The sequence below is a fragment of the Heterodontus francisci genome, chromosome 40, assembly GCF_036365525.1.
Source record: "Heterodontus francisci isolate sHetFra1 chromosome 40, sHetFra1.hap1, whole genome shotgun sequence".
NCBI lineage: Eukaryota > Metazoa > Chordata > Chondrichthyes > Heterodontiformes > Heterodontidae > Heterodontus > Heterodontus francisci.
Window position 1 is genome coordinate 3,724,267 of NC_090410.1, and position 27,840 is coordinate 3,752,106.

Consider the following 27,840-nt stretch of genomic DNA (forward strand, 5'->3'; position numbering starts at 1 on the left):
TCCTCTCTTCCCCCCTCTCCCTCTCCCTCTCTCTCCCCCCCCCTCTCTCTCCCCTCTCTTCCCCCCTCCCTCTCTCTCCCTCTCTTCCCCCCTTCCCTCTCTCTCCCTCTCTTCCCCCCTCTCTTCCTCCCTCTCTCTCCCTCTCTTTCCCCCCCTCTCTTCTCCCTCTCTTCCCCCTCCCTCTCTCTCCCTCTCTTCCCCCCTCCCTCTCTCTCCCTCTCTTCCCCTCTCCCCTCCCTCCCTCTCTTCCTCCCTCTCTTCTCCCTCTCTTTCCCCCCCCCTCTCTCTCCCTCTCTTCCCCCCTCCCTCTCTCTCCCTCTCTTCCCCCCTCCCTCTCTCTCCCTCTCTTCCCCCCTCCCTCTCCCTCTCTTCCTCCCTCTCTTCCTCCCTCTCTTCCTCCCTCTCTTCCTCCCTCTCTTCCTCCCTCTCTTCCTCCCTCTCTTCCTCCCTCTCTTCCTCCCTCTCTTCCTCCCTCTCTCTCTCCCTCTCTCCCTCTCTCCTCCCTCTCCCTCTCCCTCTCCCCCCCCCCCCCTCTCTACTGGAGCACTATCCAGTTCTGTAATACAGTTCACAGGAAGAGCAGGGAGAAGTGATGTGCAAGTGGTTGTTGACCAGTGGTTTCTTAGCTCTGAGAAACTGACTCTTTTACCTTGAATATACACTTGAGTGCAGCATCATTATTTTAAGAACTTGTGAACTGTCCCTACACGCCAGATCAGTTACACTACGTGTAATGACCACAACACTGCATCAAGGCACGGTGTGTGCAGATTCCCCTGAGGGATGACTAAACCAAATAAAATGTCCTTTTATGTCATGTAACAGGTTCCTGGTCACAATTGAACAATTGGTTTTAACAATAAAATTCAAATCTACATTGAGTTTCAGAGCAAGGGTCCAGATGTAAAAGGTATTTTTGTATCGTGTTCTCTCTCTCCGTTTGGTGCCATTTCTCAGATTTGTTCTGGGAGGGGGATATTTTTCTTGCTTCATCGACAGAAGTGTTTTAACAATGTATTTTTGTACAGGTAAAGCATTTGCTCCCAACTGGTGCGTGACGTAATGTGGGTATTGTGCAGTTCCTGGCAGATTCTACGCTGGAATCGGGGACCAAGTGACGACTAAAGTGCCAGGCGAGATTGCAGGATTTTTATGATGTCTGCTCGTGCAGGTAAATAGACGAGGTTGCTTGGGAATGTGACGGAGTCTCCGGCGGGACGTGGCCTGGAGCAGGTGGCTGGAAGCTAAAGCATAGTTTCATTTTGTCCATTCCCCGTCTTTTCCAGTTTCCTCCCCTCTTTTGAACCAGGGAATAGTCTTTAGGTTTCTCCAGCGAGTGACCATTCTCTATATGTGAACCCAGCTGGGGGAGGGAGGAGAGGATATTCGACTAATGGAAGTTTAGTTTAGAGATACAGCAATGAAACAGGCCCTTCGGCCCACCGAGTCTGTGCCGAACATCAACCACCCATTTATACTAATCCTACACTAATCCCATATTCCTACCACATCCCCACCTGTCCCTATATTTCCCTACCACCTACCTATACTAGGGGCAATTTATAATGGCCAATTTACCTATCAACCTGCAAGTCTTCGGCATGTGGGAGGAAACCGGAGCACCCGGAGGAAACCCACGCAGACACAGGGAGAACTTGCAAACTCCACACAGGCAGTACCCGGAATTGAACCCGGGTCGCTGGAGCTGTGAGGCTGCGGTGCTAACCACTGCGCCACTGTGCCGCCCACCATCCAGCCTTCACCATCAGGTCTTCACCATCCAGCCCAATCATCTGACTCTGTCCTTTAGTGCGTGGCCAACCTGCTGGACACTTCTTCTGCTTCACCCACAAAGTTACATTGCTTGTAGTACTGGCTTTCTAATCTGGATCAAGCTGATAATAGAGATATCCTACTGGGAGATTCTTGCTTAAACTCAGTGGCCCTAGTAAATGGAACTGTGCACTAACCGATGCTGCAATTGCAGCAGTCCCTGCCTTCAATACACCATTTGACGGGAGAAAAATTCCAACAGCTTTTATTTCTCCTTCCTGCAGTCGCTGGGCTGTGGCTGTGACAGTGTCGTGGAAGGGGTAGGCTCCTCGCAGTTGGTGCCCTACAGGTTGAGGAAATCATAAACTAGACCGTATCAGGGGGAAAATGTCTCCATGCTCTGACTCCACTTCTCTTTTTCACCCCCCCACCCCTCCCAATCCACCAGCAGTAGACACCCAAAGCTCACCAGCCAGTGAAAATGTGCAACGCCCAACCCAACCGTTCGGATGAAGGGTCACTGACCTGAAACGTTAACTCTGCTTCTCTCTCCACAGATGCTGCCAGACCTGCTGAGTATTTCCAGCACCTTTTTGCTTCTATTTCAGATTTCCAGCATCTGCAGTGTTTTATTTTTATTCCATTTACAATGCTGCCTGTACTCTCTCCTGTTCCTTAGCTTCATGGCAGGTTTCCTAATGTCACTTTCGGAAGGACATGAAGGCTGTAGAGACGATGCAGAAAAGATTTACGAGAATGGTTTCAGGGAATGAGGGGCTACATATGAGGGTAGATTGGAGAAGCTGGGGTTGACTTTGAGAAGAGAAGGCTCGGAGGAGATTTGATAAATGTGTTCAAAATCATGAGGGGTCTGGACAGCTTAGATGGAGGAACTGTTGCCTTTGGACAAAGGGTCGTGAACCAGAGGACACTGAAGGTGATTGGCAAATGAATCAAAGGTGCCATGAGGAAAAACATTTTTTACGCAATGAATGGTTTAGGATCTGGAATGCACTGCCTGAAAGGGTGATGGAGAGCGAGATTCACTTGATGCACTGACTGAAAGGGTGATGGAGAGAGAGAGAAGGGAATTTGGATAAGCACCTGAAGGGAAAAAAATTTGCAGGGCTACAGGGAAAGGGTGGGAGAGTGAGACTAGCTAAATTGCTCTTTTACAGAGAGCCAGCATTAGCTCAACAGGCTGAATGGCCTCCTGTGCTGTAATCATTCTATGATTCTACATTAATATTGGCACTAATACAACATGGGGAAAGTTGGACTGCATTGATTGCAGTTGGAAAGTCTGCTGGGTTGTGGTGGGCATTGTTTTCTGGGGAGCTCAGTGCAACGTACCTCAGTCTGCACAACAGGTTAATGGTAGAGGCAAATCTTGGGGCCGCTCGTTCCTAATTGTCAGTGCCCAAACTGCCACTGCAAAATGGATTAGATGTCGCCCCGGGATATGAGTAAATATTGAGACAGGGACCTCGGCATTTTGGCAGAGTGCAAAGAGAAAGGGAACTTTGTCAAGGGCATTTGGGAGCTCACTGGTTCAGGCGCCCTACGTTGACGGCAATTTCAGGCGTCAACCCTAGTCTCAGTGCCTCAGGTCTACATTGGATATAACCAACACGTCACTGAGGGAGCAAGAATCTTGTCAGAAACTTGACACTGCTGCTGCAGGGTTGAGATTAAAGCAAGATATCTCCTCTTCTATAATTAACCATAGGTTAGAACGTGGGTGTCAGCTGTGGCTCAGTGGGTAGCACTCTTGCCTTTGAGGATTGGAGTCGCACTCCAGAGACCTGAGCGCACCATCTAGGCTGACATTCCCAGTGCGGTACTGAGGGAGTGCTGAAATATTGGAGGAACCATTTTTTGAATGAGACATTAAATTGACGCTCCGTCTGCCCCTCAGGTGGGCATAAGAGATCCGATCACATTATTTTCAGGAGAGTTCTGCCCAATATTTATCCCTCAACTAACGTCACTCAAACACGTCTGGTCTTTCCCACATTGCCGTTTGTGGGATCTTGCAGTGCACAAATCGGCTGCCGCTTTTCCCACAACAGTGACTATGCTTCAAAAGTACGCCATTGGCTGTGAAGCACATTGGGACATCCTGAGCTCGTGAGAGGCGCTATAGAAATGCAAGTCTTGTTTCTTTTTTAAACTGTGCAGCAGGGGGCATTTGCGTAATTGAGTTTTTTTTGTCTTTTACAGTTGATATGGATGATGAAGATGGACGTTGTCTGCTGGATGTAATTTGGTACGTACCTCACCAAAAAAAAACCTAAAATAAACGGCAGACACCCGCTATTTTTGGGGCCACTTCCAGTTCATGTGAACTTGTTCCACCTCTGGCCAGAATGGTGTAAGGATGTTCTTGTGATCCATTAGTATGACAGAATTTCTATATGATTATGTTTGTTTTAATTATCTGATGAGAGAAGTGCAGGGGTACTGATTGAGCTTCTAGACGAAAGTGAAGATATAAAGCTCCCACAGCAGCATTCAGTTCAATCCCACCCAGCAACCATACCTCACCTGGGAGTGTTGGCAAGCTATCCGGCTGCGGAGGGCATCACAGAGGAGTTCTATTCCCATCCGCTGTCCACAAAGGTGTGTTTCCAGCAGGTGTCACACTGCAACATAGCAGGAAGTGAAAACCTCGGCCGATTCTCCCACCGCTAATACAGAATTAACGTCCTTTCCCCTACCCTAATTCAGCAAAACCAGGGATCGAACAGGGGATCCACCCAGCTTGGAGCTGGAGGCTTCTAATCTGTGCTATCACAGGAGCCAACAGTTGTAAGCTTCTGATCAGATAAAACTAGGAAATGGGTCAAGTATATATTACATTCAAATAAAGTCAATGTACAATCTCTGTGAAGTGTAAACGATGATTAATTACTGTATGCAGCGAGCAGTCAGGAAATAATCCTTCAGTAACAGTGCAGTCCTGCCTCACTTTCAGACTCCGACTGAAGGTTTGCCTTCACTAACAGCACCCAGCAAAATGAAATAGTGGGCCTGGCTTTGAGTCACCTGTTGGTCTAAGTTCATGCTCCACTTTCACTCTGAGTTCATTGTTCATTTAATTTGTTCGATTAGGAAGATTCTTTGAGTTTAACTGGTTTACCATTGCAGAATTGACTACACCCTTGAACATCTTTTTGTTTATAATTCCTTCTGTAATTCTTTTTGTTCACTGAAACATGTTCATGCTGGGAAATGAAATACCTCGGCACCTATTAAAACTAACGCGCTCTCCCAGGGCAGGTACAGCATGAGGTTAGATACAGAGTAAAGCTCCATCTACACTGTCCCCATCAAACACTCTCAGGACAGGTACAGCACAGGGTTAGATACAGAGTAAAGCTCCCTCTACACTGTCCCCATCAAACACTCCCAGGGCAGGTACAGCATGAGGTTAGATACAGAGTAAAGCTCCATCTACACTGTCCCCATCAAACACTCTCAGGACAGGTACAGCACAGGGTTAGATACAGAGTAAAGCTCCCTCTACACTGTCCCCATCAAACACTCTCAGGACAGGTACAGCATGAGGTTAGATACAGAGTAAAGCTCCATCTACACTGTCCCCATCAAACACTCTCAGGACAGGTACAGCACAGGGTTAGATACAGAGTAAAGCTCCCTCTACACTGTCCCCATCAAACACTCCCAGGGCAGGTACAGCATGAGGTTAGATACAGAGTAAAGCTCCATCTACACTGTCCCCATCAAACACTCGCAGGACAGGTACAGCATGGGGTTAGATACAGAGTAAAGCTCCCTCTACACTGTCCCATCAAACAAGCCAAAAGACTTGCAGGTTGATAGGTAAATTGGCCATTATAAATTGTCACTAGTATAGGTAGGTGGTAGGGAAATATAGGGACAGGTGGGGATGTTTGGTAGGAATATGGGATTAGTGTAGGATTAGTATAAGTGGGTGGTTGATGTTCGGCACAGACTCGGTGGGCCGAAGGGCCTGTTTCAGTGCTGTATATCTAATCTAATCATAATCACTCCCAGGACAGGTACAGCATGGGGTTAGATACAGAGTAAAGCTCCCTCTACACTGTCCCCGTCAAACACTCCCAGGACAGGTACAGCACAGGGTTAGATACAGAGTAAAGCTTTCTCTATACTGTCCCCGTCAAACACTCCCAGGACAGGTACAGCACGGGGTTAGATACAGAGTAAAGCTTTCTCTATACTGTCCCCGTCAAACACTCCCAGGACAGGTACAGCATGGGGTTAGATACAGAGTAAAGCTCCCTCTACACTGTCCCCATCAAACACTCCCAGGACAGTAACAGCATGGGGTTAGATACAGAGTAAAGCTCCCTCTACACTGTCCCCGTCAAACACTCCCAGGACAGGTACAGCACGGGGTTAGATACAGAGTAAAGCTTTCTCTATACTGTCCCCGTCAAACACTCCCAGGACAGGTACAGCATGGGGTTAGATACAGAGTAAAGCTCCCTCTACACTGTCCCCATCAAACACTCCCAGGACAGGTACAGCATGGGGTTAGATACAGAGTAAAGCTCCCTCTACACTGTCCCATCAAACACTCCCAGGACAGGTACAGCATGGGGTTAGATACAGAGTAAAGCTCCCTCCACACTGTCCAATTAATATATCTCAGCCCAGCCTGAGAGAAACGTCCCCTGGTGGGCCAGAGTGGCATTGCTGGTTTCTCACTGTGTACTTTGAGTTCATTTAATGTTGCATTACTGCAGTTCGGATGGGTTGTGGCTGCAGAAATATAAGTTTGGTCGAGAAACATGACCAGGACGGCTGACTAGGTTTTCTTCAGCTGTCTGTTCCCAGTGGCTTTATGCACTATGCATTCTGGGTTGTAAATCCTCTGCTAACTGAGAGCGGCTTTCTTTTTACACGACAAAATACTCCGCAAATTGGAGCATAGTTTCAGCTGTGGAGTCTTCCTCAGCTCATTCAGCTCCTCGTGACCGCTAACAGACCCACTGTGTATTTTCACTGTTCTTTGCTGTCCTTACTCTCTTTTAAGTTGCAAAACTACTTTCTGACTAATTATCAGAAAACACAATTTCCTGAGGCGTCCTTGACCTCGATAACCCCCTTATTTAAAAAGTTAAATTCGCCTTCTGTGGCTTCCTCTTTAGTTTAACTGTGAAATTGCAGCTCACTTTGTGTAGAGGTTTATTTTTTTTTTAATTTAATATTTCAGGGCCTCACCTGTCAAACTAAGCAATTTTCAGTTCTTTTCAGGAGGTAAGCGGGTGGAAGGTCATCAGCCTGAAATATTAACTCACTCTCTCTACAGATGCTGCCAGACCTGCTGAGTATTTCTGCATTTTCTGTTTTTATTTTTCAGCTTTCCAGCATCCACAGTATTTTGCTTTTGTTTGCACCAGTGACCTGTTCCTTTCTTTCTCAATCAGTTGCTTCTGTCCCAATCATTTATAGCTTTATGTGGTTATCTGATGTAATTCCGAAATGTAGCTGTTCTTAAAATGTGTCTTCTCCCCTCCCAGTGACCCACAGGCCCTGAATGACTTCTTGCACGGTTCAGACCAGGTGAGTTTATTGTGTTTCTGCTGCTCGCTGGGAAGTTTGTGTTTTGAGGAAGAAAAGTTGCTTTAGAATCATAGAATCGTACAGTACAGCAGGAGGCCTTTGGGCCCGTCACACCTGTACTGGCTGTTTGAAAGAGCTGACCAGTTTTGTCTTAGACACCAGCTGCTTCCCCATAACCATGCAAGTTAGTTCTCTTCAAGTGCATGTCCAGTTGCTTTTTGAAAGTTCCTATGGAATCTCATTCCGCCACCCTTTCCGGTAGCACTTTCCGTATCATAACAACACAGTGTCAAGAAATTTATCCTCGTTTCCCCTCTAGTTCTTGTGGCAATTGTTTTAAATCTGTGACCTCTGGTTACTGATCCTTCATGATTTTGAACACCTCCATTAAATCTCCCCTTAACCTTCTATGCTCTAAATAGAACAATCCCAGCTTCTCCAGTCTCTCCACATAACTGAAGTCCCTCATTGCTGGTATCTTCACTGGTAAATTTCCTCTGTACCTTCTCCAGAGCCTTGACATCCATCCTAAAGTGTGGTGCCCAGAATTGTGCACAATACCGCCTGCTATCACAATTGTCTCCCAGTTTCCACTGATGCTTCAGGGCAGAGGGAGAATCTTGCTGACTTTTTGCAATATGTACTGGCTCCTGGCCTGTGTGCTTATTTCAGAATTTCTGCTTGATTCTGAACAGTTACAAAAATCCAGTTCACAACTTCACAAAATATCAATTACAATTCCATGATTTTTGTTTGTTCTGTCTTCAACAATTTGCCTAAACCTAGTGCCCTTACTACGCCTTGATATCCACATTCTTTGTATGATTACTGAGAGCACTTGAAGTTGTTCATATCTGTGTTACAATTTGAATTGATTATCAAATAAACCGTTCTCTTGTGCCTGATCCCTCTCCCCTGTGACCACAAATAAGCTTCTGAGCAAGTGCAGGTTTTGAATGTTACTGAGAGCACGGCTGGGGGGTGGAAAGGAAGGAAATTCGAGCGAAGTGGTGACTGCACTGGTTTCCTTCCAAGTCTGCGTGTCTCCCTTGTTTGGCTTTGATCTAAAAGGAGTCACTTTCTAGAGTGTGATTTCACACCCCTCCTCTAGTGTAATGGGGTGGAACCAGCCTGTAGTGACCGAGCTATTTTTTTTATTCATTCATGGGATGTGGGTGTCACTGGCCAGGCCAGCATTTATTGCCCATCCCTAATTGCCCTTGAGAAGGTGGTGGTGAGCTGCCTTCTTGAACCGCTGCAGTCCATTTGGGGTAGGTACACCCACAGTGCTGTTAGGAAGGGAGTTCCAGGATTTTGACCCAGCGACAGTGAAGGAACGGCGATATAGTTCCAAGTCAGGATGGTGTGTGACTTTGAGGGGAACTTGCAGGTGGTGGTGTTCCCATGTATTTGCTGCCCTTGTCATTCTAGTTGGTAGAGGTCGCGGGTTTGGAAGGTGCTGTCTAAGGAGCCTAGGTGCGTTGCTGCAGTGCATCTTGTAGATGGTACACACTGCTGCCACTGTGCGTCGGTGGTGGAGGGAGTGAATGTTTGTGGATGGGGAGCCAATCAAGCGGGCTGCTTTGTCCTGGATGGTGTCGAGCTTCATGAGCCTTGGTGGAGCTGCACCCATCCAGGCAAGTGGAGAGTATTCCATCACACTCCTGACTTGTGCCTTGTAGATGGTGGACAGGCTTTGGGGAGTCAGGTGGTGAGTTACTCGCCACAGGATTCCTAGCCTCTGACCTGCTCTTTTAGCCATGGTATTTATATGGCTACTCCAGTTCAGTTTCTGGTCAATGGTAGCCCCTAGGATGTTGATAGTGGGGGATTCAGCTATGGTAATGCTGTTGAATGTCAAGGGGAGATGGTTAGATTCTCTCTTGTTGGAGATGGTCATTGCCTGGCACTTGTGTGGCGCGAATGTTGCTAGCCACTGCACTGTCCTCTCCTTGGGAACAGTCGCTGACTCATTACACACCAGACCCCCTTTCATGTCGGGACATGAGACTGGGATATGCGGATGTTCGTTTTGGTTATTTGCATGACTTCGTGTGCCAACCTGGAGCACCACACGTGTCCCATTCCATGGCACAATGGCCCCATTATGGTGATTTCTGAACAGCGGTCAGAGATGAGAGCAGCAGGGTGAGTACTGCACTGAGCATCTGCCTGTTGGGGACCATTAATCGAAAGACATGGTAATCCTGGGACACACCAAAGCAACTCCCAGTGCTCAGTTGCCGTATGACTTTGGTTGAAGTTCCTAAACTCTTCCCAGCTGAGATGACCCAGTTGCTCATTTTGGGACCACAGGCATGGATCACACTGCCCTCTGGTGCTGCAGGGCACAACTTCTGCAATTCCTGCCTGTCAACAGTTTAAAAGCTCAGGTCTCCGATAATCCTGTAAAGGATATCTCCATATCTCTTCAAGTTGGAACTCCTGATTTTGAAAGGGCTGTGATTGAGTGTTTACAACCCCTGCTGAACAGTCCATTTTATCCATGTGTTAGTAATAATGCAGCTTGAAATCGATGCGTTGTCCTTTTTGTAAAAATGTTTTTAATTTAATGAATAGCTCGATGGTGATGATCTCCTTGATGCAACAGCCGATCCTGCCAGCGCCTTCTTCACTGATGCATCTGTAAGTGTTTACTCTCATTCACCTCCTTCATCATTGAGCCTCAAAGAATTTTAAATTGATACAACATGCAATATCTTGAATCAAGGCTCAATACAGATGAATGTTAAAGACTTTACAAAGAATTTAACTCTCAACTACATTAAAGCCTTGATTTTGAGGGGTATGTGGTGTGTGTTGTTCATTTCCTATTTCTTCCCCAAACTGCTTCCAATTCCTTTGTTCTCCCTGCCCTCTCCCCTCCCCTCTTACCGCCACCACAACCCCCAACCCCATCTGATGTGCATGTCTATACCTGGTGCTGACTTCTTGAGTTATTGGCTGCTCTCCAATGGCCATTCTTCATGTGTGTAGACAGAACACAGGAATAGGAGGAGGCCATTCAGCCCCTCGAGCCTGTTCCATCATTAATCAAGACCATAGCTGATCTGTATCTTAAATTACATTTATCCACCTTGCTTCTGTAACCCTTAATATCCTTACCTAACAAAATCTATCAATCTCCGTTTTGAAATTTTCAATTGATCCCCAGCCTCAACAGCTTTTTGGGGAAGAGAGTTCCAGATTTCCACTCCCCTTTGTGTGAAGTGTTTCCTGACATCACCCCTGAATGGCCTGGCTCAAATTTTAAGGTTATTCCCCCTTGTTCTGGACTCACCCACCAGAGGAAATAGATTCTCTCTATTCTACCCTATCAAATCCTTAAAAAATCTTAAACACCTCTGAATCTTCTGAACTCGAGGGAATACCAGCCCAGTCTGTCTGTGTAACCTGTCCTCATAATTTAACCCTTTTAGCCCCGGTGTCATTCTGGTGAATCTGTGCTGCACCCTCTCCAAAGCCAGTAGATCCTTTTGTGAGGTATGGAGCCCAGTGAGTGTCAGGAGACTAGTCAATATGGGGTGAGGGGATGGGGGTAAAATCATAGCTGAGCTCATTCTGTCCATGCAGACATATATTCTCCAGCAGCTGACTGGGACCCTAGCTGGTTTTTGTTGCTGTGGCCACTGTTTCCCCCTCGCCCCGCCTTCCCTGTTTATATTTAATGTTTATATTGCTGTTGCTTTCCTCTGTGAGGTGATATGTGCGCAATTTGTTTCAGCGTACCATAATCAAAATATCCACAGAATTGAGAAATCTGTGATAGCATTGGGTATGTTATAATGATTTTAAAAGGGGACATTTTTACAAAGTTTTACAGCCTCCATCCCTTTCTCTCTCGTGTGTTTGTCCAGTTTCCCCTTAAATGTATCTCACCTACTCCTTGTGGTAGCAGAGTTCCACATTCTCTCCACTCTGGGTTAAGAAGTTTCTCCTAAATTCACTATTGGATTTATTAGTGTCTATCTTATATTTATGGTCACTAGTTTTTGTTCTCTGTCGCAAGTGAAACATCTTCTCTGCATTCACCCTGTCAAACCCCTTCATAATCTTGAAGACTTCTATCAGGTCACCCCCTCGGCCTTCTCTTTTCCTGACAAAAGGGCGCCAGCCTGTTCAGTCATTCCCGGTAGTTATAGTTTTATGTACTTGCGTGCCTTTTTTCTTGTTGATTTGGGAGCAGAATCTATTGGAGTAATGCCAGGATTTGGAAGGAGTGGGATGTAACCTGTGTCTTTATGGTGGATCCGTATTTTTTGTGAGAACCTGTTTACCTGGTTGGACAGGTTCACCATCACAAACCATCAGGACCAGTTTGTAAGAATATGCAGAGATCCCCAGCACCTTTATCCGCTTGACTCGATGGGTAGCACTCTTGAATGAGAAGGTTGTAGGTTCAAGCCCCATTCTATGACTTGTGCTCACAATCTAAGCTAGCAATGCAGCAATGAGTGGGTGCTGCATTGTTGGAGGTACTGTATTTTGGATGTGATATTAAACAGAGATCCTTTTGTAAGATGAGCAGAGAGGTTCTCCCGGGGCCTTGGCCAACATTCCTCCTTCAATCGGCACCATTAAAAAGCAAATTAACTGGTCATTCATCACACTGCTGTTTATGCAGAATGGGTGCCATGTTTGTCTACATAACGAATCATTGCAGTTGAGAGTAATCGTTGGATGAAGGGGTTTGGGCTAGATTCATGGAAACAAACAGCATAAGAAGAGGCCATTTGGCCCATTGTGCCTGTGCTGGCTCTTTGAAAGAGCTATCCAATTAGTTCCGCTCCCTATCCTCTGCTTTAACCTGTAAATTTCTCCTTTTCAATCCCTTTAATCTGCTTCTGCTGACTTTTCAGGCAGTGTATTCTGATCATCATAATACACTGTGGAAAAAAAAAATTCTCATTCCCATCTGGTTCTTTTCCTAATTTCCTTTAATCTAGCCTCTGATTAGTGATCTTCCTGCCACTGGAAACCGTTTCTCCCTATCTTCTATATCAAACTCCTTCATAATTTTGAACACCTCAATTCAATCTCCCCTTAATCTTCTCTGTTCTAAAGAGAATAATCCCAGTTTCACCACTCTCTCTACATGGAATTCCTCATCCCTGGTGCCATTCTAGTAAATCTCCTCTCTACCGTCTCTAATCCTTGCTAGAGTGGTGCCCAGGACTGGATATTTTGGTGTGAAAGATGCAGTAGAAATATGAATATTTATTTTGTTTTCTATTGCTATTCAACAGGCATTCCAAACAAAATGATTCGATTGTGTTTTAGTTGCTTCTTGATTGTTACCTTGATGCTTGACAGTAATTAGATTCTCCAGTCCACATGATTAAGCGTTGCTAATATACTGAATCTTTTCAGCTTAATGTACAGGATACGACTGTTAATCATCTGAACAGCGGGCAGACTCAGACTTCCTCCAGTGCAGTTGATCTTGATTTCCTGGAAGATGATATCCTTGGACCGTCTCCTGGTTCGAACCTGCAGAATTCCGATCAGCCATGTGACATCTTACAGCAGAGCTTACAAGAGGCCAACATCACAGAGCAGTCGCTAGAAGAAGATGCTGACCTGGATATTGCCTCTCTCCACTTCCCTTCTCTGCAGCCAGTATCTCAGGCAGCTGATACTTCCCAGCTTTTTTCTACCAGTGCTGATTTAATTGGTTTACAGCAGCAGCCCACAGTCCTTGCCCAACAGACTCTGATCCAACAACAAACCATTGCCGGCCAAGTAGTGAACAAGGCCATTAATGTTCAGCCCTTTTTACAGCAAGTAGGATTGGGCAATGTGACGCTACAGCCAGTCTCTAATCTCCAAGGGCTGCCGAATGGAAGCCCCTCCGGGGCATTGGGCATTGGACAGATCCAAGTGGTCGGACAGTTGTCGAACCAGTCAGTCATGACCATCAATCAGCCAACTCAACAAATCATCACAAAGGCTGGGCAGCCCACCCAGGTGACCACTGTGCCAGTCGGTGGCTACATATCATCACCTGCCTCGGACCAGCAGCAAGTGGCCTTGAACTCTGCTGGAGTCTCCCCACCCAACACGGGACTTGTGCTCCAGAAGAATGCTCCCCCTGGAGCGTTGAACGGGAACTCTCTCTTTGCCGGTACATCCATTGCCCAGGCAAACCAGTCACTGGCGGTCAGGCCCACCATGAGCAGTCCCATGATGCAGGCTCCACTGTCTGCCCAAAATGTCATCATTCAGAGGACCCCGACTCCAATCCAGCCAAAGCCAACGGGGGGAGTCATTCAGCACAAACTCTTTCAGATCAGCTCAAAGCCGTTTGCCTCCGCAAATACTGCACTGACGATCCAGAACGAGGCATCTCTGCTGCAGCAGCAGCAGCAGCAGCAGCAACAAAAGGCCCAGCAGAATGTGACTTTCATGGCGGGAAAGCCAGTACAGAATGTGGTGTTCTCTGCCTCTGGGACTGGTTTCCCCCAGACCATCTCCTCCAGTGTTTTCAAACAGCAGCAGGCGCAGCAGCAAGCCTTGGGCAAGTCCCTGAGCCTTCACCTCCAAGGTGGCAGTATAGTTATCCAACCTCAGCACATGCAGCAGGCCATGCTTCAAAGTCAGAACCAGTTCCTCCTCCAAGGCCAGCTGTCTGGGGCTTCTGCTGTCCCCCTTCCTCAGCAGCTCTCTGCCTTGCAGGCTAACGTGGGTGGGCAGATACTGACTGCCCAGTCTGCGGGCGGCCAGGCACCAGCGACTCACATCATCGCCAGTCAGGGGCCGGCCGGTCAGCTAATTGCCAACCAGACCTTGCCGGCTCAGATCTTGACCAATCAGAACATTGCCGGTCAGCTGAACTTGAGCCAGGTAATTGCAGCCCAGAATGCTCACGGAGCAACGCACATCTTGTCTGCTCCGATACAGCTGCAGCCTGGTCCTGTAGGGCAGCCCACAGTGTTCCAGATGCCTGTATCTTTGGCCAACAGCCTGAACTCTCAGACTTCAGCGTCTGTCCAGGCAACATTGGCTGGCAGTGCCATCAACCAGCAGAGCCAGTCGGCCGTTATCCAGGGGGTGACTCTCCCCAACCAGGTCACCATGCTCAACAGTGGAGAGAGTCTCGGCCAGGCAGTGAGCATCCAACAGCCTGCCAGTAATGTCCAGGGCTCCAGTGTAATACCGCAGCAGGCAGGACCTGGCCCCAGCTTAATGGCTCTCGGTAATGGGCAGCCCTCCTTGCTGACTGTTCAGACTGCTGCTGCGTCTCAAACTCAGCCTCCGCAGCAACATCCCGTCCAGCAGCAGCTACCCTCAGCCTCGCAGCCCAGCAGCAGTATGGTGCAGACACCTGGGAAAATTATAATCAGCCAGCAAGGGCCTGCAGCAGCCATCAGCCAGGATGCAGCCGACATGTTCTTCCAGCAGGTAAGATTAAGAGGGCTTTGGCATTTCAACGCATCTAACTAAGGATCTTCTCTCTCCTGCAGTTTCCTTTCCTCCCTCCACCTCCTCTACTCAGTCACTGGGATGCACGTTACACAGGCATCAGCCACTCTATGGTGCCTCGTCCCAGATGACCTGGAGCAGCACATGCAGTGACATAATGGTGGGCTGTTCGACTGTGAGAGGCATCACGATCGTGTCCACTTCATGCACGTGCAATTGCAGCTGCGTTGCTGAAATCACAAGCAGGGCTCCACAAGGGGGTGACATTGTCGAGCTCCTTCCATCAATCAGGCTGAGAACAGTTAGCAGCCCAGGCTGAAGATCAAACCCAGGACCCTGGCACCTCTACAGCTCTCGTGAGACAAAGCCATGCATTTAGCAACCAGGCCTGGGAAGTGGGTGATAGATGGAGTGTTAATCAGACGCTTGCTTGAAGCTGTACCACTTTTGGAGGGGTGGGGGGGCAGGGTGCGGGGGAAGAATAAAAACCTCTTTTCACCCTATGTTTTGTTGGAAAGCTCTAATTATTGTGCCAGCAATAGGAACTGGAGGGGCCCAATCAACCCTTCGAGCCTGTTCCATCATTCCATTAGGTCACGGCTGGTTTTTAACAAAAAGTGAGCAAAGACAGCCCAAAGTAAGCTACTGAGTCAAGGTGCAGGGAAGTTGAGTTTATAGACCTTTAGTCTAATGGCAGACTGCGGTTCTGTGATCTCTCTTATTGTATTTGTGTCAGCTCCATTCTCCAGGAGATTGTTCTGGGATGAACAGGAAATCTGTGGCATGTGTTTCAGCTATAGCTACATGGTAGTGTGTGCCTCTGTTTAGCACCCCCTCTCCTGCCCCATTACAAATTGTGATGTGCTACAAATCTGCCCTCATCCTGCCAAGTGACTCAAATGGGCTGACAAACCCACACAGAGTCACAGGGATAGTTGGGCAAGGTTTACACCAAGGCTGTGTTGTTTCTGTCACCACCTCACCTGACCTACCCCGTGTGGGTTTCAGTTTTGGATGGTATCGGGTCTGAGTCCTTGTGAGCACTTGGCCCCAGGAATCACTGGATAGTGAGCAGGAGAGCAGCAGCATAGGTTCAGTCTCTGTCTTGAAAACTCCAGTTGACTCTTAGTCTGTTGCTTTTTGGGGGAGAAAGTTCCAGATTTCCACTATCCTTAGTGTGAAGTGCTTTCTGACATCACCCCTGAACAGTCTGACTCTAATTTTAAGGTTATGCCCCTTGTTCTGAATTCCTCCCACCAGAGGAAATAGTTTCATAAGTTCATAAGAAATAGGAGCAGGAGTAGATCATTCGGTTCCTCGAGCCTGCTCCGCTATTCAATAAGATCATGGTTGATCTGATTGTGGCCTTAACTCCAGTTTTCTGCCGGCACCCATAACCCCTTGACTCCCTTGTCGATCAAAAATCTGTCCAGTTCAGCCTTGAATATTTCAATGATCCAGCTCCCACTGCTCTCTAGGGAAGAGAATTCCAAAGATTAACAACCCTCTGAGAGAAGAAATTCCTCCTCATCTCCTTCTTAAGAGGGAGATGCCTTATTTTGAAACTCTGCCCCCAGTTCTAGATTTTCCCACGAGGGGAAACATCTTAGTGGCATCTACCCTCTCAAACCCCCTCAGAATCTTATACGTTTCAATAAGATCACCTCTCATTCTTCTGAACTGCAATGGGTACAGGCTCAACCTTCATCCCAGGAATCAGCCTAGTGAACTTTCTCTGAACTGCTTCCAGTGCAGTATATTCCTTAAATAAGGAGATCAAAACTGTACACAGTATTCTAGGTGAAGTCTCACCAATGTCCTGTACAGTTTTAGCAAGACTTCACTATTTTTATACTCCATTCCCCTTGTAATAAAGGCCAACATTCCATTTACCTTCCTAATCGCTTGCTGTACCTGCATGCTAGCTTTTTGTGATTTCTGTATAAGGGCACCCAGATCCCTCTGACCACAGCATTCTGCAGAGTCTCTCCATGTAAATAATATTCTGCTTTTCTATTCTTCCCCACCCAAAGTGGGCAACCTCACATTTCCCCACATTATATTTCATCTGCCATATTTTTGCCCACTCACTTAACCTATCTGTATCTCTTTGCAGACACTTTGTATCCTCCTTACAACTTGCTTTCCTTCCTATCTTTGTATCATCCGCAAATTTGGCTACAATACACTCGGTCCCTTCATCCAAGTCATTAATATAGATCATAAATAGTCGAGGCCTCAGCACTAATCCCTGCGGCACTCCACTAGTTACAGTTTGACAACCTGAAAATGCCCCATTTATCCTGACTCTCTGTTTCCTGTTAGTTAGCCAATCCTCTATCCATGCCAATATATCATCTCTAACACCATGAGCTCTTATCTAGTGTAGTAACCTTTTATATGGCACCTTATCGAATGCCTTTTGGAAATCTAAATACGCTACATCTACTGGTTCCCCTTTATCCACTCTGCTTGTTACATCCTCAAAGAGTCTCTTAAATTTGTCTATCGACCCTTTAATTATCTTAAACACCTCAATAGATCACCCCTCAACTGTCTATATTTAAGGGAATACAAGCTAAGTTTAAAGAACTTGTGCTTATAATTTAACCCTTTAAGCCCCAGTATCATTCTGATGAATCTATGCTCCCACCCCTTCCAAGGCCAACAAATCCTTCCTGAGGTGCACTGTCCAGAACTCACCATAGTTGCTCCAGGTGGAATCAGGCCAAGGCTCTAAACAACCAAAGCATCACTCCGTCCCCTTTGTGTTCCAGCCTCCTTGAGATAAAGGCCGCTATTTCATTAGCCCAGTAATACACTCCCAGATGCTGTCTGTTTTAAATTCCCAATATCGTCCAATTTCCAGTGCACTAACTCTTCATGGTAATTATACTGTCAACCCTGCCAGAAGTGACTAGTATCAGAACTCCTGTTTCCTCCCATTCCCACCCATCCCTAAATCAATCCAGGGCAGGGCACCCTCGGGAAAAGTTTGATTGAAAGGCTTGTACAACCATCGTAAGACACACTTGCTTCATGTCCCGATGACATCTGAGCCGCAGGAACCTGTGACCTCCGTGGCTGGTGTGAGGTGAGTCGCACCAGGAGCTGCACAGTACAGATAGGTTTGTTAACAGAAAACAAACGGTGGAAATGAATCCAATGTGCAAGAGGCAGACCAAAGTGTGTCCAATGATGTGGCCACTCCATGAGAGTTAACTCACCCTCTCCCCTCTACAGTGGCTGACTGATGTTTGTATTTCAGCAACAGCTTGCATTTATATATCTCCTTCTAACATCCCAAGTTGCTTCTCAGGAGTGATCATCAAACAAAATTTGACGCTGAGCCAGATAAAGAGGGGAGGTGACCAAAAGCCTGGTCAAAGAGATTTTTTTAAGGAACGTCTTAAAGGAGGAGAGAGAGGAGAGGCGGAGAGATTTAGTGAAGGAATTCCAAAGCTGAGGGTCTAGATAAACTGAAGGTACTTCCGCCAGAGGTGGAACGATTAAAATTGGGGATGCGCGAGGGGCACAGAAATCTGAGAGGGATTTCGGTCTGGAGGAGGTCAGTGAGATCTGGGAGATTCATGTACAGCTCCTCAACGAGTGGTGCTGAGCCTGTACTTTCACCGCACTATGTTTTATAATTTTACATTACCTATGGCACGCTTTGAAGTCTCTCTTTTTGTTGCCCCGGTTTCTGAAGTTCAGCTTTCGCTAACGGTGCCGCGTGTGCTGATGACTTTGTCTTGAACGTTACAGCAGGAACAGAAACAGCAGCAGCTTTACCAGGCAGCCCTGAAACTCCAGCAGGAAAAAGGCCTGAACCAGCCGTCCCCTCACAGCTTAGCACCGACTGGCACCACCAGCAGCGTCCCTGCCTCGGTTATCGTCAGCAGTAGCATAGGGCTGGCACCGGCCATGCCCGCGGGACACGCGGACTCCAAAGGACAAACAGTGTTGCCCTCGCTGCCAAGCGCCCCTTTCCAGCAGATACAAGCTGCCCAGGTAGTCCAACAGAACCCGCCCTTCTCCCGATCTCTCGCTCTCTGATGCTTTTACTAACACAGCTCTTGCCTTGAGTTTGACGGGTTGTAGTCAGCGCTATCTGCACAAAACACAAAAAATAATGTTCGGTAGAATCCTTTATTATAATCACTGGCTAGGCCCCAGCTTGGAGTATTGTGTCCAGATCTAGGTGCCACATTTTGGGAAGGATGGCCAGGCACTAGAGAGGATGCAGAGGAGATTTACTAGAATGGTTCCAGGGATGAGGGACTTGAGTTATGTGGCGAGACTGGAGAAGCTGGGATTGTTCTCCTTCGAGCAGAGAAGGTTAAGGGGAGATTTAATAGAGGTGTTCAAAAGCATGAAGGTGCTTAACAGTGGCAGGAGGGTCAGTAACTAGAGGACACCGATTTAAGGTAATTGGTAAAAGAACCAGAGCAGGGATGGTAAATTTCTTTTCACGCGGTGAGTTGTTGTGATCTGGAATGCGCTGCCTTAAAGGGCGGCAGAAGTAGATTCGATAGTAACTTTAAGAAGGAAATTGGATAAAAACTTGAAAAGGAGAAATTTGTAGGGCTGTGGGGAAAGAGCTGGGAGAGTGGGACTAATTGGATAGGGTTTCCACCGGGTGCTCCGGTTTCCTAGGTAAATTGGCCATTGTAAATTGCCCCTAGTATAGGTAGGTGGTAGGGGAATTGAGGGAAGATGGGATGTGGTAGAAATATGGGATTAATGTAGGATTAACATAAATGGACGGTTCATGGTCGGCACAGACTCGGTGGGCCGAAGGGCCTGTTTCAGTGCTGTATCTCTAAACTAAACAAAGCTGGCACAGGCACAATGGGCCAAATGGCCTCATTCTGATCTGTATCATTCTATGAAATGGGAAAATATTGCATCAAGATACTGCAAGCTAGTGTGGTGTGGAAAATGGGAACGTAACTCTAGGACAGGAGAGAGCACCATTTGTGAGATTGGGAGTGAGGCACCATTGATGAGGGAGCTTTAATCTGTATCTAACCCCGTGCTGTACCTGTCCTGGAATTGAACTGTAGAGGACGCTTCCAAGATGGTCTCCCCAGACTGATCCCAAATTCTGAAAATTAAAAAAAAAAATCGAAGAACTAATTGTAATAATGGTATGAAAAATTCATTGCACTTCAGTACTCAGTGCAGCCCTGAGATGGGACATAGCCGTCAGGTTATGCTGATAGGGTGGGGTGAAGAAGGGCAGGAGGAGACTGTCTGGAGCATAAACACCAGCATGGATGAGTTGGGCCGAATGGCCTGTTTCTGTGCTGTAAATTCTAAGTAAGTAGATGTTATTTGAGCAATAAATCCAGTCGGTCTGTGAACTTTGCTCCGAGGTTTGGTAGTTTTACGCAGGTTGTTGCAGAGGCAGACAGGACGCTGAGTTCTGAGGCAGAAGCAGCTTGCTGCAAGTCTCGGATTGCTTGGGGTCAGGGGATGGGTCTTTGAGTGATTGAGGCTTCACATCAGTCTCATCTCGGCGTATTTTGTTTAAATGTGCAGCTAGCAATCCTGACTGATCCTTGTCAAAGCACGTGTGTGTTATAGCCTGTAACGCACTTGTGTACCTCACCCTCTCCAATTGGGCTTTCTTTACTTGCCCTTCCTTCTGGCTTAAAGCTGCTGTTTACTGTTCCTTCCACCTTGTCTCCTTTATAACTTTTAGCATATATTTATGCTGAGAGCAATTCAAATTGTGTGTTCTGTCTACGTGTACGTGTATTTGATTTGCACAGTTGCACTGAGGGATCATTGCTTAATCGGGGTGTGCAGCTGAGCCACACAATGCAAAATAGTCAAAAGATCACTGTTGTTTTCTCCCCAGAATCTGCCGTGTGAGTGATCTCAGCTTCTGGGTGGGATGGGGGTCGGGGTCGTGGGAGAGGGAAGGGGGAGATACTCAGTTGAGAGGAGATCGAGCTGGTCCCAGGATACTTACTGAGTAGGAAAGAGAAATATCAGCCCAGGTTCCTGCCCCTGATTGCTGTCCCACTAAACAGTAGGCAGGGAGGAGTTTCAGCCATCGTGCCTCTTGAGAACAGGTAGCCTGCTATAGCTTACCCTTTGTGCCATGTGTTTCTGGCATTGTGCCACAATATAAGTTGGCTCGGGTTTGTTGGGAGGCTGCAGGGAAGTGGGTGAAATGTAAGTGCCGTATGCATGTGCTGTGCTTAGTTTCCACACAATGATCAGAAGGTCTAAACTGTTGGGGAGCTGAGTGTTTCACAAACCCTGACAACGCAATCAGCACACAAACATCAGGTATTGCTCCTTCCAACCAACCTAGACTTAATCTAATTAATGAGCCTTTATTTAACAGGTTCCCTCTGTTGATTACCCAGAAACCAGCCAATGAAACCCACTACGGCATCTTTGCATTTATTGTGAACTTGCTTTATCCCAATGGAGGTATTATTCACAGCAATCACAACTTGCATTTATATAGTGCCTTTAAAGTAGTAAAATATTCCAAGGCGCTTCCCAGAGACATTATCAGACAAAATTTGACACTGAACCACATGAGATGTTCAGATAGGTAACCAGCATCTTAAAAGAGGAGAGAGAGAGAGAGAGACAGGGTGGGAATTCCAGTGCTTAGGGCCCAGCGATGGAACGATTAAAATCGGGGATGCTCAAGAGGCCAGAATTGGGGGAGCGCAGCAGTCTCAGACGGTTGTATGGCTGAAGGAGGTTACAGAGATAGGGATGAGCCACGTCGTGGAGGGATTTGAAAACAAGTATGATCATTTTAAATCTAGGCGTTGCAGGACTGGGAGTCAGTGTAGATTAGGGAGTAGCTACCCTCAGTGTTTGATGGGGACAGTGTAGAGGGAGCTTTACTCTGTATCTAACCCCGTGTTGTACCTGTCCTGGGAGTGTTTGATGGGGACAGTGTAGAGGGAGCTTTACTCTGTATCTAACCCTGTGCTGTACCTGTCCTGGGAGTGTTTGCCTGAAATTGAGCCACCTTTATTTCCTGTACCAGCATCCTTCAACGTTATCAGCATAAAAATGTGCAGTGCAATTTTTATGTTGGAAAAGCATCCAATATTATTATATGTAACTGAGGCTACATTCTTAGTCAAAATATTAGTTGAAATTGTGGGTGCTGTGTATAAGTGAGTGGGGATGAAATTTTGTTTGTGGCCTGTGGCAGGTTGTTTCATTCATCTGGCACTCTATCTTCTGTCAAGTTCCTTCACCAAATTATTTTATCTGGAGCAGGGGCTAGCAACGTAGACCACAATGAAATCCTGTAGGGATCGAGCATTGACGTATGAAATTCCGCGAAGTTCTACTTTTGTTTGGTTCATTCAGCAGATGGCCACCGGGCAGCAGAAGACAGCCTTGCAACAGCTTCCAGTTACTTCGCAGTCACCTCTACCTGAAACACCACAGAGCGACAGCCAACTCCACCTTCAGCAGATGCAGTCTCCCCATCCGATGCAGTCGCCACACCAGATGCAATCTCCACACCAGATGCAGTCACCCCACCAGTCTCGTCCCCCCTCGCAGCCACAGCCACTGTCGAGACCTCCCTCCCGCCCACAGTCCCGTCCATCCTCACAGCCCCAGGTGCTGTCCAGACCACCTTCCGAGCCCCTTTCCCGCTCCTGCACTCCGTCTCAGCTACCCCTGCAGCCCCTATATGTGATTCAGACGCAGGTCCAATCCTCCCCACACGGAACACCCCAGGGGCAGCACCCGATGAGGCCTCCGTCGCAGCCACACCTGCAGGTTCAGTTCCAGAATCCTTCGCAGCCCGAGCCCCAGCCCCCAGCCCAAGCTCAGCTGACGTCCCCCACCCAGATACACCTCCAAGTCCAGCCCACACCTCAGCTCCAGAGCCATGCCGAGGCACAGACCCCGTCCCATCTCTTGCACCCGTCCACAGCACCTTCCCAAGTCCAGGGTGAGCATCATCCGACACAGTCTCAGGCGCAGCACGTGCAGCTTCAGTTCCAGTCGCAGGCCCCCCTGCAGCCCATCTACCAGACGCTTCACCTCACGGCGGAGCAGCAGCACAGGTTTCAGATGGTGATGAGTCAACTTCAGTCCATGTCTTCAATTCCCAATCCTACCGACCAGCATAAAAACATCATGGAGAAGCTGCAGCAGGTGAGTACTGTCTGTGATCTTGTTGAAAGGCAGGACTAGGGGAGGAGGGGCCCCAAAGGAACTGGACACTACAGGGGTTGAAATGAGTTTTGGGGGGGTGGGGTGGTAGTTGGTGGAGACTGGGTAAAACGAGGGGTTGTAATTTGTTTGCCACTAAACTTAGTCTTTTTAACTGTTGGACAAAGTGAAGACTGAGAAAAAGGAGTAATTCAACTTGCGTTCATATAACGTCTTTAACATAACAAACTGTCTCCAGGTATTTCACAGGAGTGTGAATTCACATAAACATTGTAACGGAGCCTTTATAATTTCCTTTTACCTCTATCTTTCCCACTCTCCTCTTTCTCCCCAACCCCCCCTACCCGCAATTGTTTTTCCTCCTGTCCTGAAGGGTATTGACTCCCTGTTGGGGTAATGTTCTGTGGACACTGGTTCACTTCCCGTCTCTTCCCTAGTCCACCCCTCTTTCCCCAGCTACCTCTCCTCCCACCCCCATCCCACTGTACCTCCCTCTCTCCCCAAACCTCCCCACCGGCCCACTGTGCTTGAAATGCTGATAGGATGAGATGAAGTAGGATGCGAGGAGGTTCATGTGGAGCATAAATGCCAGCAAGCGCCTTTTGGGCCGAATGGCCTGTCTCTGTGCTGTAAATTCGCTGCAATTCTGTGTGTCAGTACAGACCAAAACGCACCAGAGACATGGCAATGCATTTTATTTCAACAGATGCAGCATAACATAATTCTTCAAGCCAAGCAGTCTGCAGCAAACCAAACTATGTCTGGGTTTGGCCAGGTGAGCAGTCAGGCAGCCACGATGCTGATCAGTAGCCAGGTGCAATCTCCCAGTGTGCCGCCCCAGGTGCACACCACCTCGTCCAGTATGAGGGCCCAGCCTCATGGAGGTCAGGCAGCCCTAGCAACTCTTCTCCAGCAGACATCCGTCCTTGTGAAGACATCTTCAGCAGGTGGGTAAACAAATTTGTGGTAGGTTGGTAAAGAGCTGAGTGCAATAATTCTTGGTCTTCGATTGTACTGTATAGCTTCCTCCATTCGCTGTCTGAATTGAGAAGGATTAGGGTTTCGTGAAGCAAGCAATATATCTCGCATAATAGAAAGAACTTGCATTTATATAGTGCCTTTCACAACCTCAGGACGTCCCAAAGTTCTTTACAGCCAATGAAGTACTTCCAAAGTGTAGTTGCTGTTGTAATGTAGGAAACACAGCAGCCAATTTGCACACAGCAAGCTCCCACAAACAGCAATGAGATAATGAACAGATAATCTATTAGTGTGTGATTTAAGGGATTAATATTGTCCCCTGCTGCTCTTCCATGGGACTTTTTACGGTTTAACGCCTCATCGGAAAGACGGCACCACCATCAGTGCAGCACTGGGTGTGTCAGTCGAGATTACAGGCTCAAAAGTCTGGAGTGGGATTTGAACCCACAACCTTCTGAATCAGCCACAGCTGACACTAAGAAACAGGAGCCTAATGAGGCTCCTAGTGTTGAGCATTACAACCAGAAAAGGCTGTTCTTTTTGTAAAAACATAGGATGTGTTTCCTGATATTTAATTATTTCGCTTGGTAGAACAATCTGTATAAACACAGTAAACTGAGGTCGGTACTGCTCCAGTGTTTAATGGTCTGATGAATCATATTGTTAGTAGAGAGGACTTTGTTCCTGTAGCTCATTAAACATTGTCACACTCATTATGTCAGGTACCACGACCACAACCAGGTCCCCAGACAGCAAAGTTATCTCGGGGGGAGTACCTGGAAGCACCTGTCACTTACAGCAGGGAACAGTGGTCCCTATACAGATGAAGTCTCTCGCACAGCACCAGATTCAGCCAGCCCTGCAGGTAGAGAAAAAGCATTGCAAATGTTTATCGTAATTAATTCACTTTCATATCGCAGCTTATGCAGTCGAAACGTTCCAAAGCGCTTTGCACGGTGATTGGTATGTAAGTGAAGGTGGCAGCCCACGAGAGGGAGCGCCAGTTAATCTGAGAGTGTTGGCTGAGAGGTAAATATTGGTCAGGACATCCGGAGAACTCCCTGCTCCAGGGGATCCTCAGCACCCAGCAAGGTTGCATCTCAGTTTAACGTCTCATCTGAAGGATGGCACCTCCGACAGTGCAGCGCTCCTTCAGCACGGCACTGGAGTGTCGGCCTAGATTATGTACTCAAGCCCAGAAGTGGGGCTTGAACCCATAGCTTTCCAGCTCAGGCAGGAGTGCTCTCAACTGAACCGAGCTGACACAATTACCTCTATAAATGCACGGGAGCAGACTGAGGGGCCAAATGGCTGCTACCTGTACTGTAAACTTCAGAGGTTCTGCAGGTACATTTTTTTTTTTGCATGTTTTCTGGTACTTTTACAGAATTTGTTGCCTTGCTTTGTAGTATAGTGTTCTCTCTTCCTTCCCCAAAGGTTCCTATCCCACACGGCATGCAGCATTGACCTACTGATGTGTTAAATTGTTCTTGGCTTTTCACAGACTAAACCTGGAGTAATCAGTTCGATTTCGGGCCTGAATATGAGCTTGACCAAAGGGCCAATACAGATCCAGCTTCTCGGCAAAGGATTAACACAGTTAATGCCAGCGGCTCCCATCCCGGCACATCAGGTATGTTTGAGGAATGGAGAGATAGCTGACCTCCGCTTGCTTGGCAGAGTGGGAACTTACTCCTGACGGTGCTTGGTCTCCCGAGCAGTGGAGAGCAAACCCCTCTTGTGTTGTGATAAAGACCACCTGCTTTTATATTATGGACTGTATCTACAAGTAGCAAAAGCAGGGGAGCTCGTCTGTGCCCAACTTGGACTCTTGTGGGAATTGAGAGTCATAACGAGACTACAGTGAGTCTACAACAGACTCAAGACATGAGGCAAGGAAACCTCCTGTGGTGGAGAGCTTTGGGTACCAAAGGTCCAACATCATCTGTTCCTCCCGAGCACGGTCCACCCACCACACGTCAACGTGCCGTGTTTCATCATGTTGTTCGATATTTCCAGCACTAAATTTCCTTTGGAGTGATTATTGGAAATATTCCCATACTCAGGTATTTCTTTCTCCTGTTATGTTTCACAGATGGACAATAAATTGGGAGGATTGAAAGCGCCAGTGTCGCTGAAACCAACAAAGGAAGCTGTGTAAGCGATGCCTTTATTCCAAATATTATCACTGATCTGCAGAAATTGGCAAATTCCACTGCATCCTATCATTCATCACCATGGCTCTAGAATTCACCCCCTAAACCCTTATGCCCATCCACTTCCCTATGTTACAGGCACTATATGAATATAAGCTGTATATGACACTGTGGTCAAACCTCATTTAGAGTGCTTGTATTTGTCTCTGGGCATCACACCTCAGGAAGGATACGTTGGCCTTGGAGACTAAAGGGTTAAATTATGAGGACAGGTTGTGCCGACTAGGCTGGTATTCCCTTGGGTATAGAAGATTGAGGGGTTTAAGATGATTAAAGGAGTTGATAGGGTTGATAGAGAGAAACTATTTCCTCTGGTGGTTGGTGGGGGTGGGGGGAGTCCAGAACAAGGGGGCAGAACCTTAAAATTAGAGCCAGGCCGTTCAGGGGTGATGTCAGGAAACACTTCTTCGCACAAAGGGGAGTGGGAATCTGGAAAACTCTCCCCAAAATGCTGTTGAGACTGAGGCAGAGTCAATTGAAAATTTCAAAACTGAGATTGAAAGATTTCCTTTGGATAAGGAGCCAAGGTGGGTAGATACAGATCCGCCATTATCTTAATTGAATAGTGGAACAGGCTTGAGGGGCTAAATGGCCTCAACTTGTCCCTATACTGTTGCTGTTGTACCAGCTGCAGAATGGTCTAAATTACATGAAATTTACAGCTCAGAAACAAGCCATTCGGCCCAACTGATCCATGTTGGTGTTTATGATCCACATGAACCTCCTCCCACCCTAATAGCATATCCTCCTATTCTTTTCTCCCTCATGTGTTTATCTAGCTTTTCCTTAAATGTATCGATACTATTCACCTCAACCACTGCCTATGATACTGAGTTCCACATTCTCACCACCCTCTGGGTAAAGAAGGTTCTCCTGAATTCCCTATTGGATTTTTTTTTAGTGACTACCTTGTATTGATGGCCCCTAATGTTGCACTAGTATGTAGCTTGAGAATTCCTAGAATGTATTTGCAGCTCATGGCCCACCCGCTGTCCTAAAGCAGCATATCTGTGCCCCGATTGCAGGATATTGGATAGTCTGCACAAGCATCAAGATGCAGTGCTCCATCCGGACTACAAGTCCTGCTTCCGGTCATACGAAGATGTGGTTCACAGGCTCCTGCCATATCACCTTTACCAGGGGACGTTGCCATCTGTGGAAGAACACAGGAAAGGTAGGTCCGCAGGGTTGTTTCGTTTTCAAACCTCACACCCACCCTTTCCACAGCAGTGCTGTCACATCGTTGTGCTCCCCAGTGCTTTGCCTTGTTTGGTGCGTACAGTTACTCCCTCCAATGCATAATTCTGTTCCACGGAACATCCCTTCCATTGCCTTGCTCAACACCTAGCGCACAATTCACAGAGCCCTTTGTGTAAACCTATCCTCGGTACACACAGGTCTTGCGTGCTGTGGTTATTTTGTACCAGTCAGCAGACAATACAGTGGAACTAACTTTACAGTGATTGTGGCTAAAATTTACGCATGTGTATTTTTATTCTGGACTTATTCTGAGACTGGTGGAGAGATGGGGGTAGCTGCTGTCATTGAACAGCCTTTTCCCAAGTATGAATATAAATGTATAAGTTGTTGAAGTCTATGGTCCAGTTCAAAGGAAGTGTTTTTTTAAAATCTTCATTCATGGTATGTCAGCATCCCTGGCAAGGCCAGCATTTAT

At 47.2% G+C, this 27,840-nt stretch overlaps 1 protein-coding gene across 5 annotated transcripts in view; it reads left to right on the plus strand.

Moving 5' to 3' along the window:
* The first annotated feature begins 1,018 nt into the window (after window positions 1–1,018).
* The window catches only part of LOC137352981 (BRD4-interacting chromatin-remodeling complex-associated protein-like), a 33,812-nt gene continuing 6,990 nt past the window's right edge, over window positions 1,019–27,840 (plus strand). Inside the window, exons 1-12 of one of the 5 annotated variants that reach the window (XM_068018823.1) lie at window positions 1,019–1,171; window positions 3,997–4,042; window positions 7,305–7,347; window positions 9,928–9,993; window positions 12,739–14,769; window positions 18,556–18,801; window positions 22,150–22,950; window positions 23,675–23,915; window positions 24,672–24,814; window positions 25,454–25,582; window positions 26,045–26,106; window positions 27,191–27,339. In XM_068018823.1, the coding sequence (XP_067874924.1) occupies window positions 1,153–1,171; window positions 3,997–4,042; window positions 7,305–7,347; window positions 9,928–9,993; window positions 12,739–14,769; window positions 18,556–18,801; window positions 22,150–22,950; window positions 23,675–23,915; window positions 24,672–24,814; window positions 25,454–25,582; window positions 26,045–26,106; window positions 27,191–27,339 (3,976 nt within the window). In that variant the 5' untranslated portion in view covers window positions 1,019–1,152. The remainder of the gene's footprint in view (window positions 1,172–3,996; window positions 4,043–7,304; window positions 7,348–9,927; window positions 9,994–12,738; window positions 14,770–18,555; window positions 18,802–22,149; window positions 22,951–23,674; window positions 23,916–24,671; window positions 24,815–25,453; window positions 25,583–26,044; window positions 26,107–27,190; window positions 27,340–27,840) is intronic. The other 4 variants (XM_068018824.1, XM_068018825.1, XM_068018826.1 and 1 more) reach the window with 4 other exon arrangements.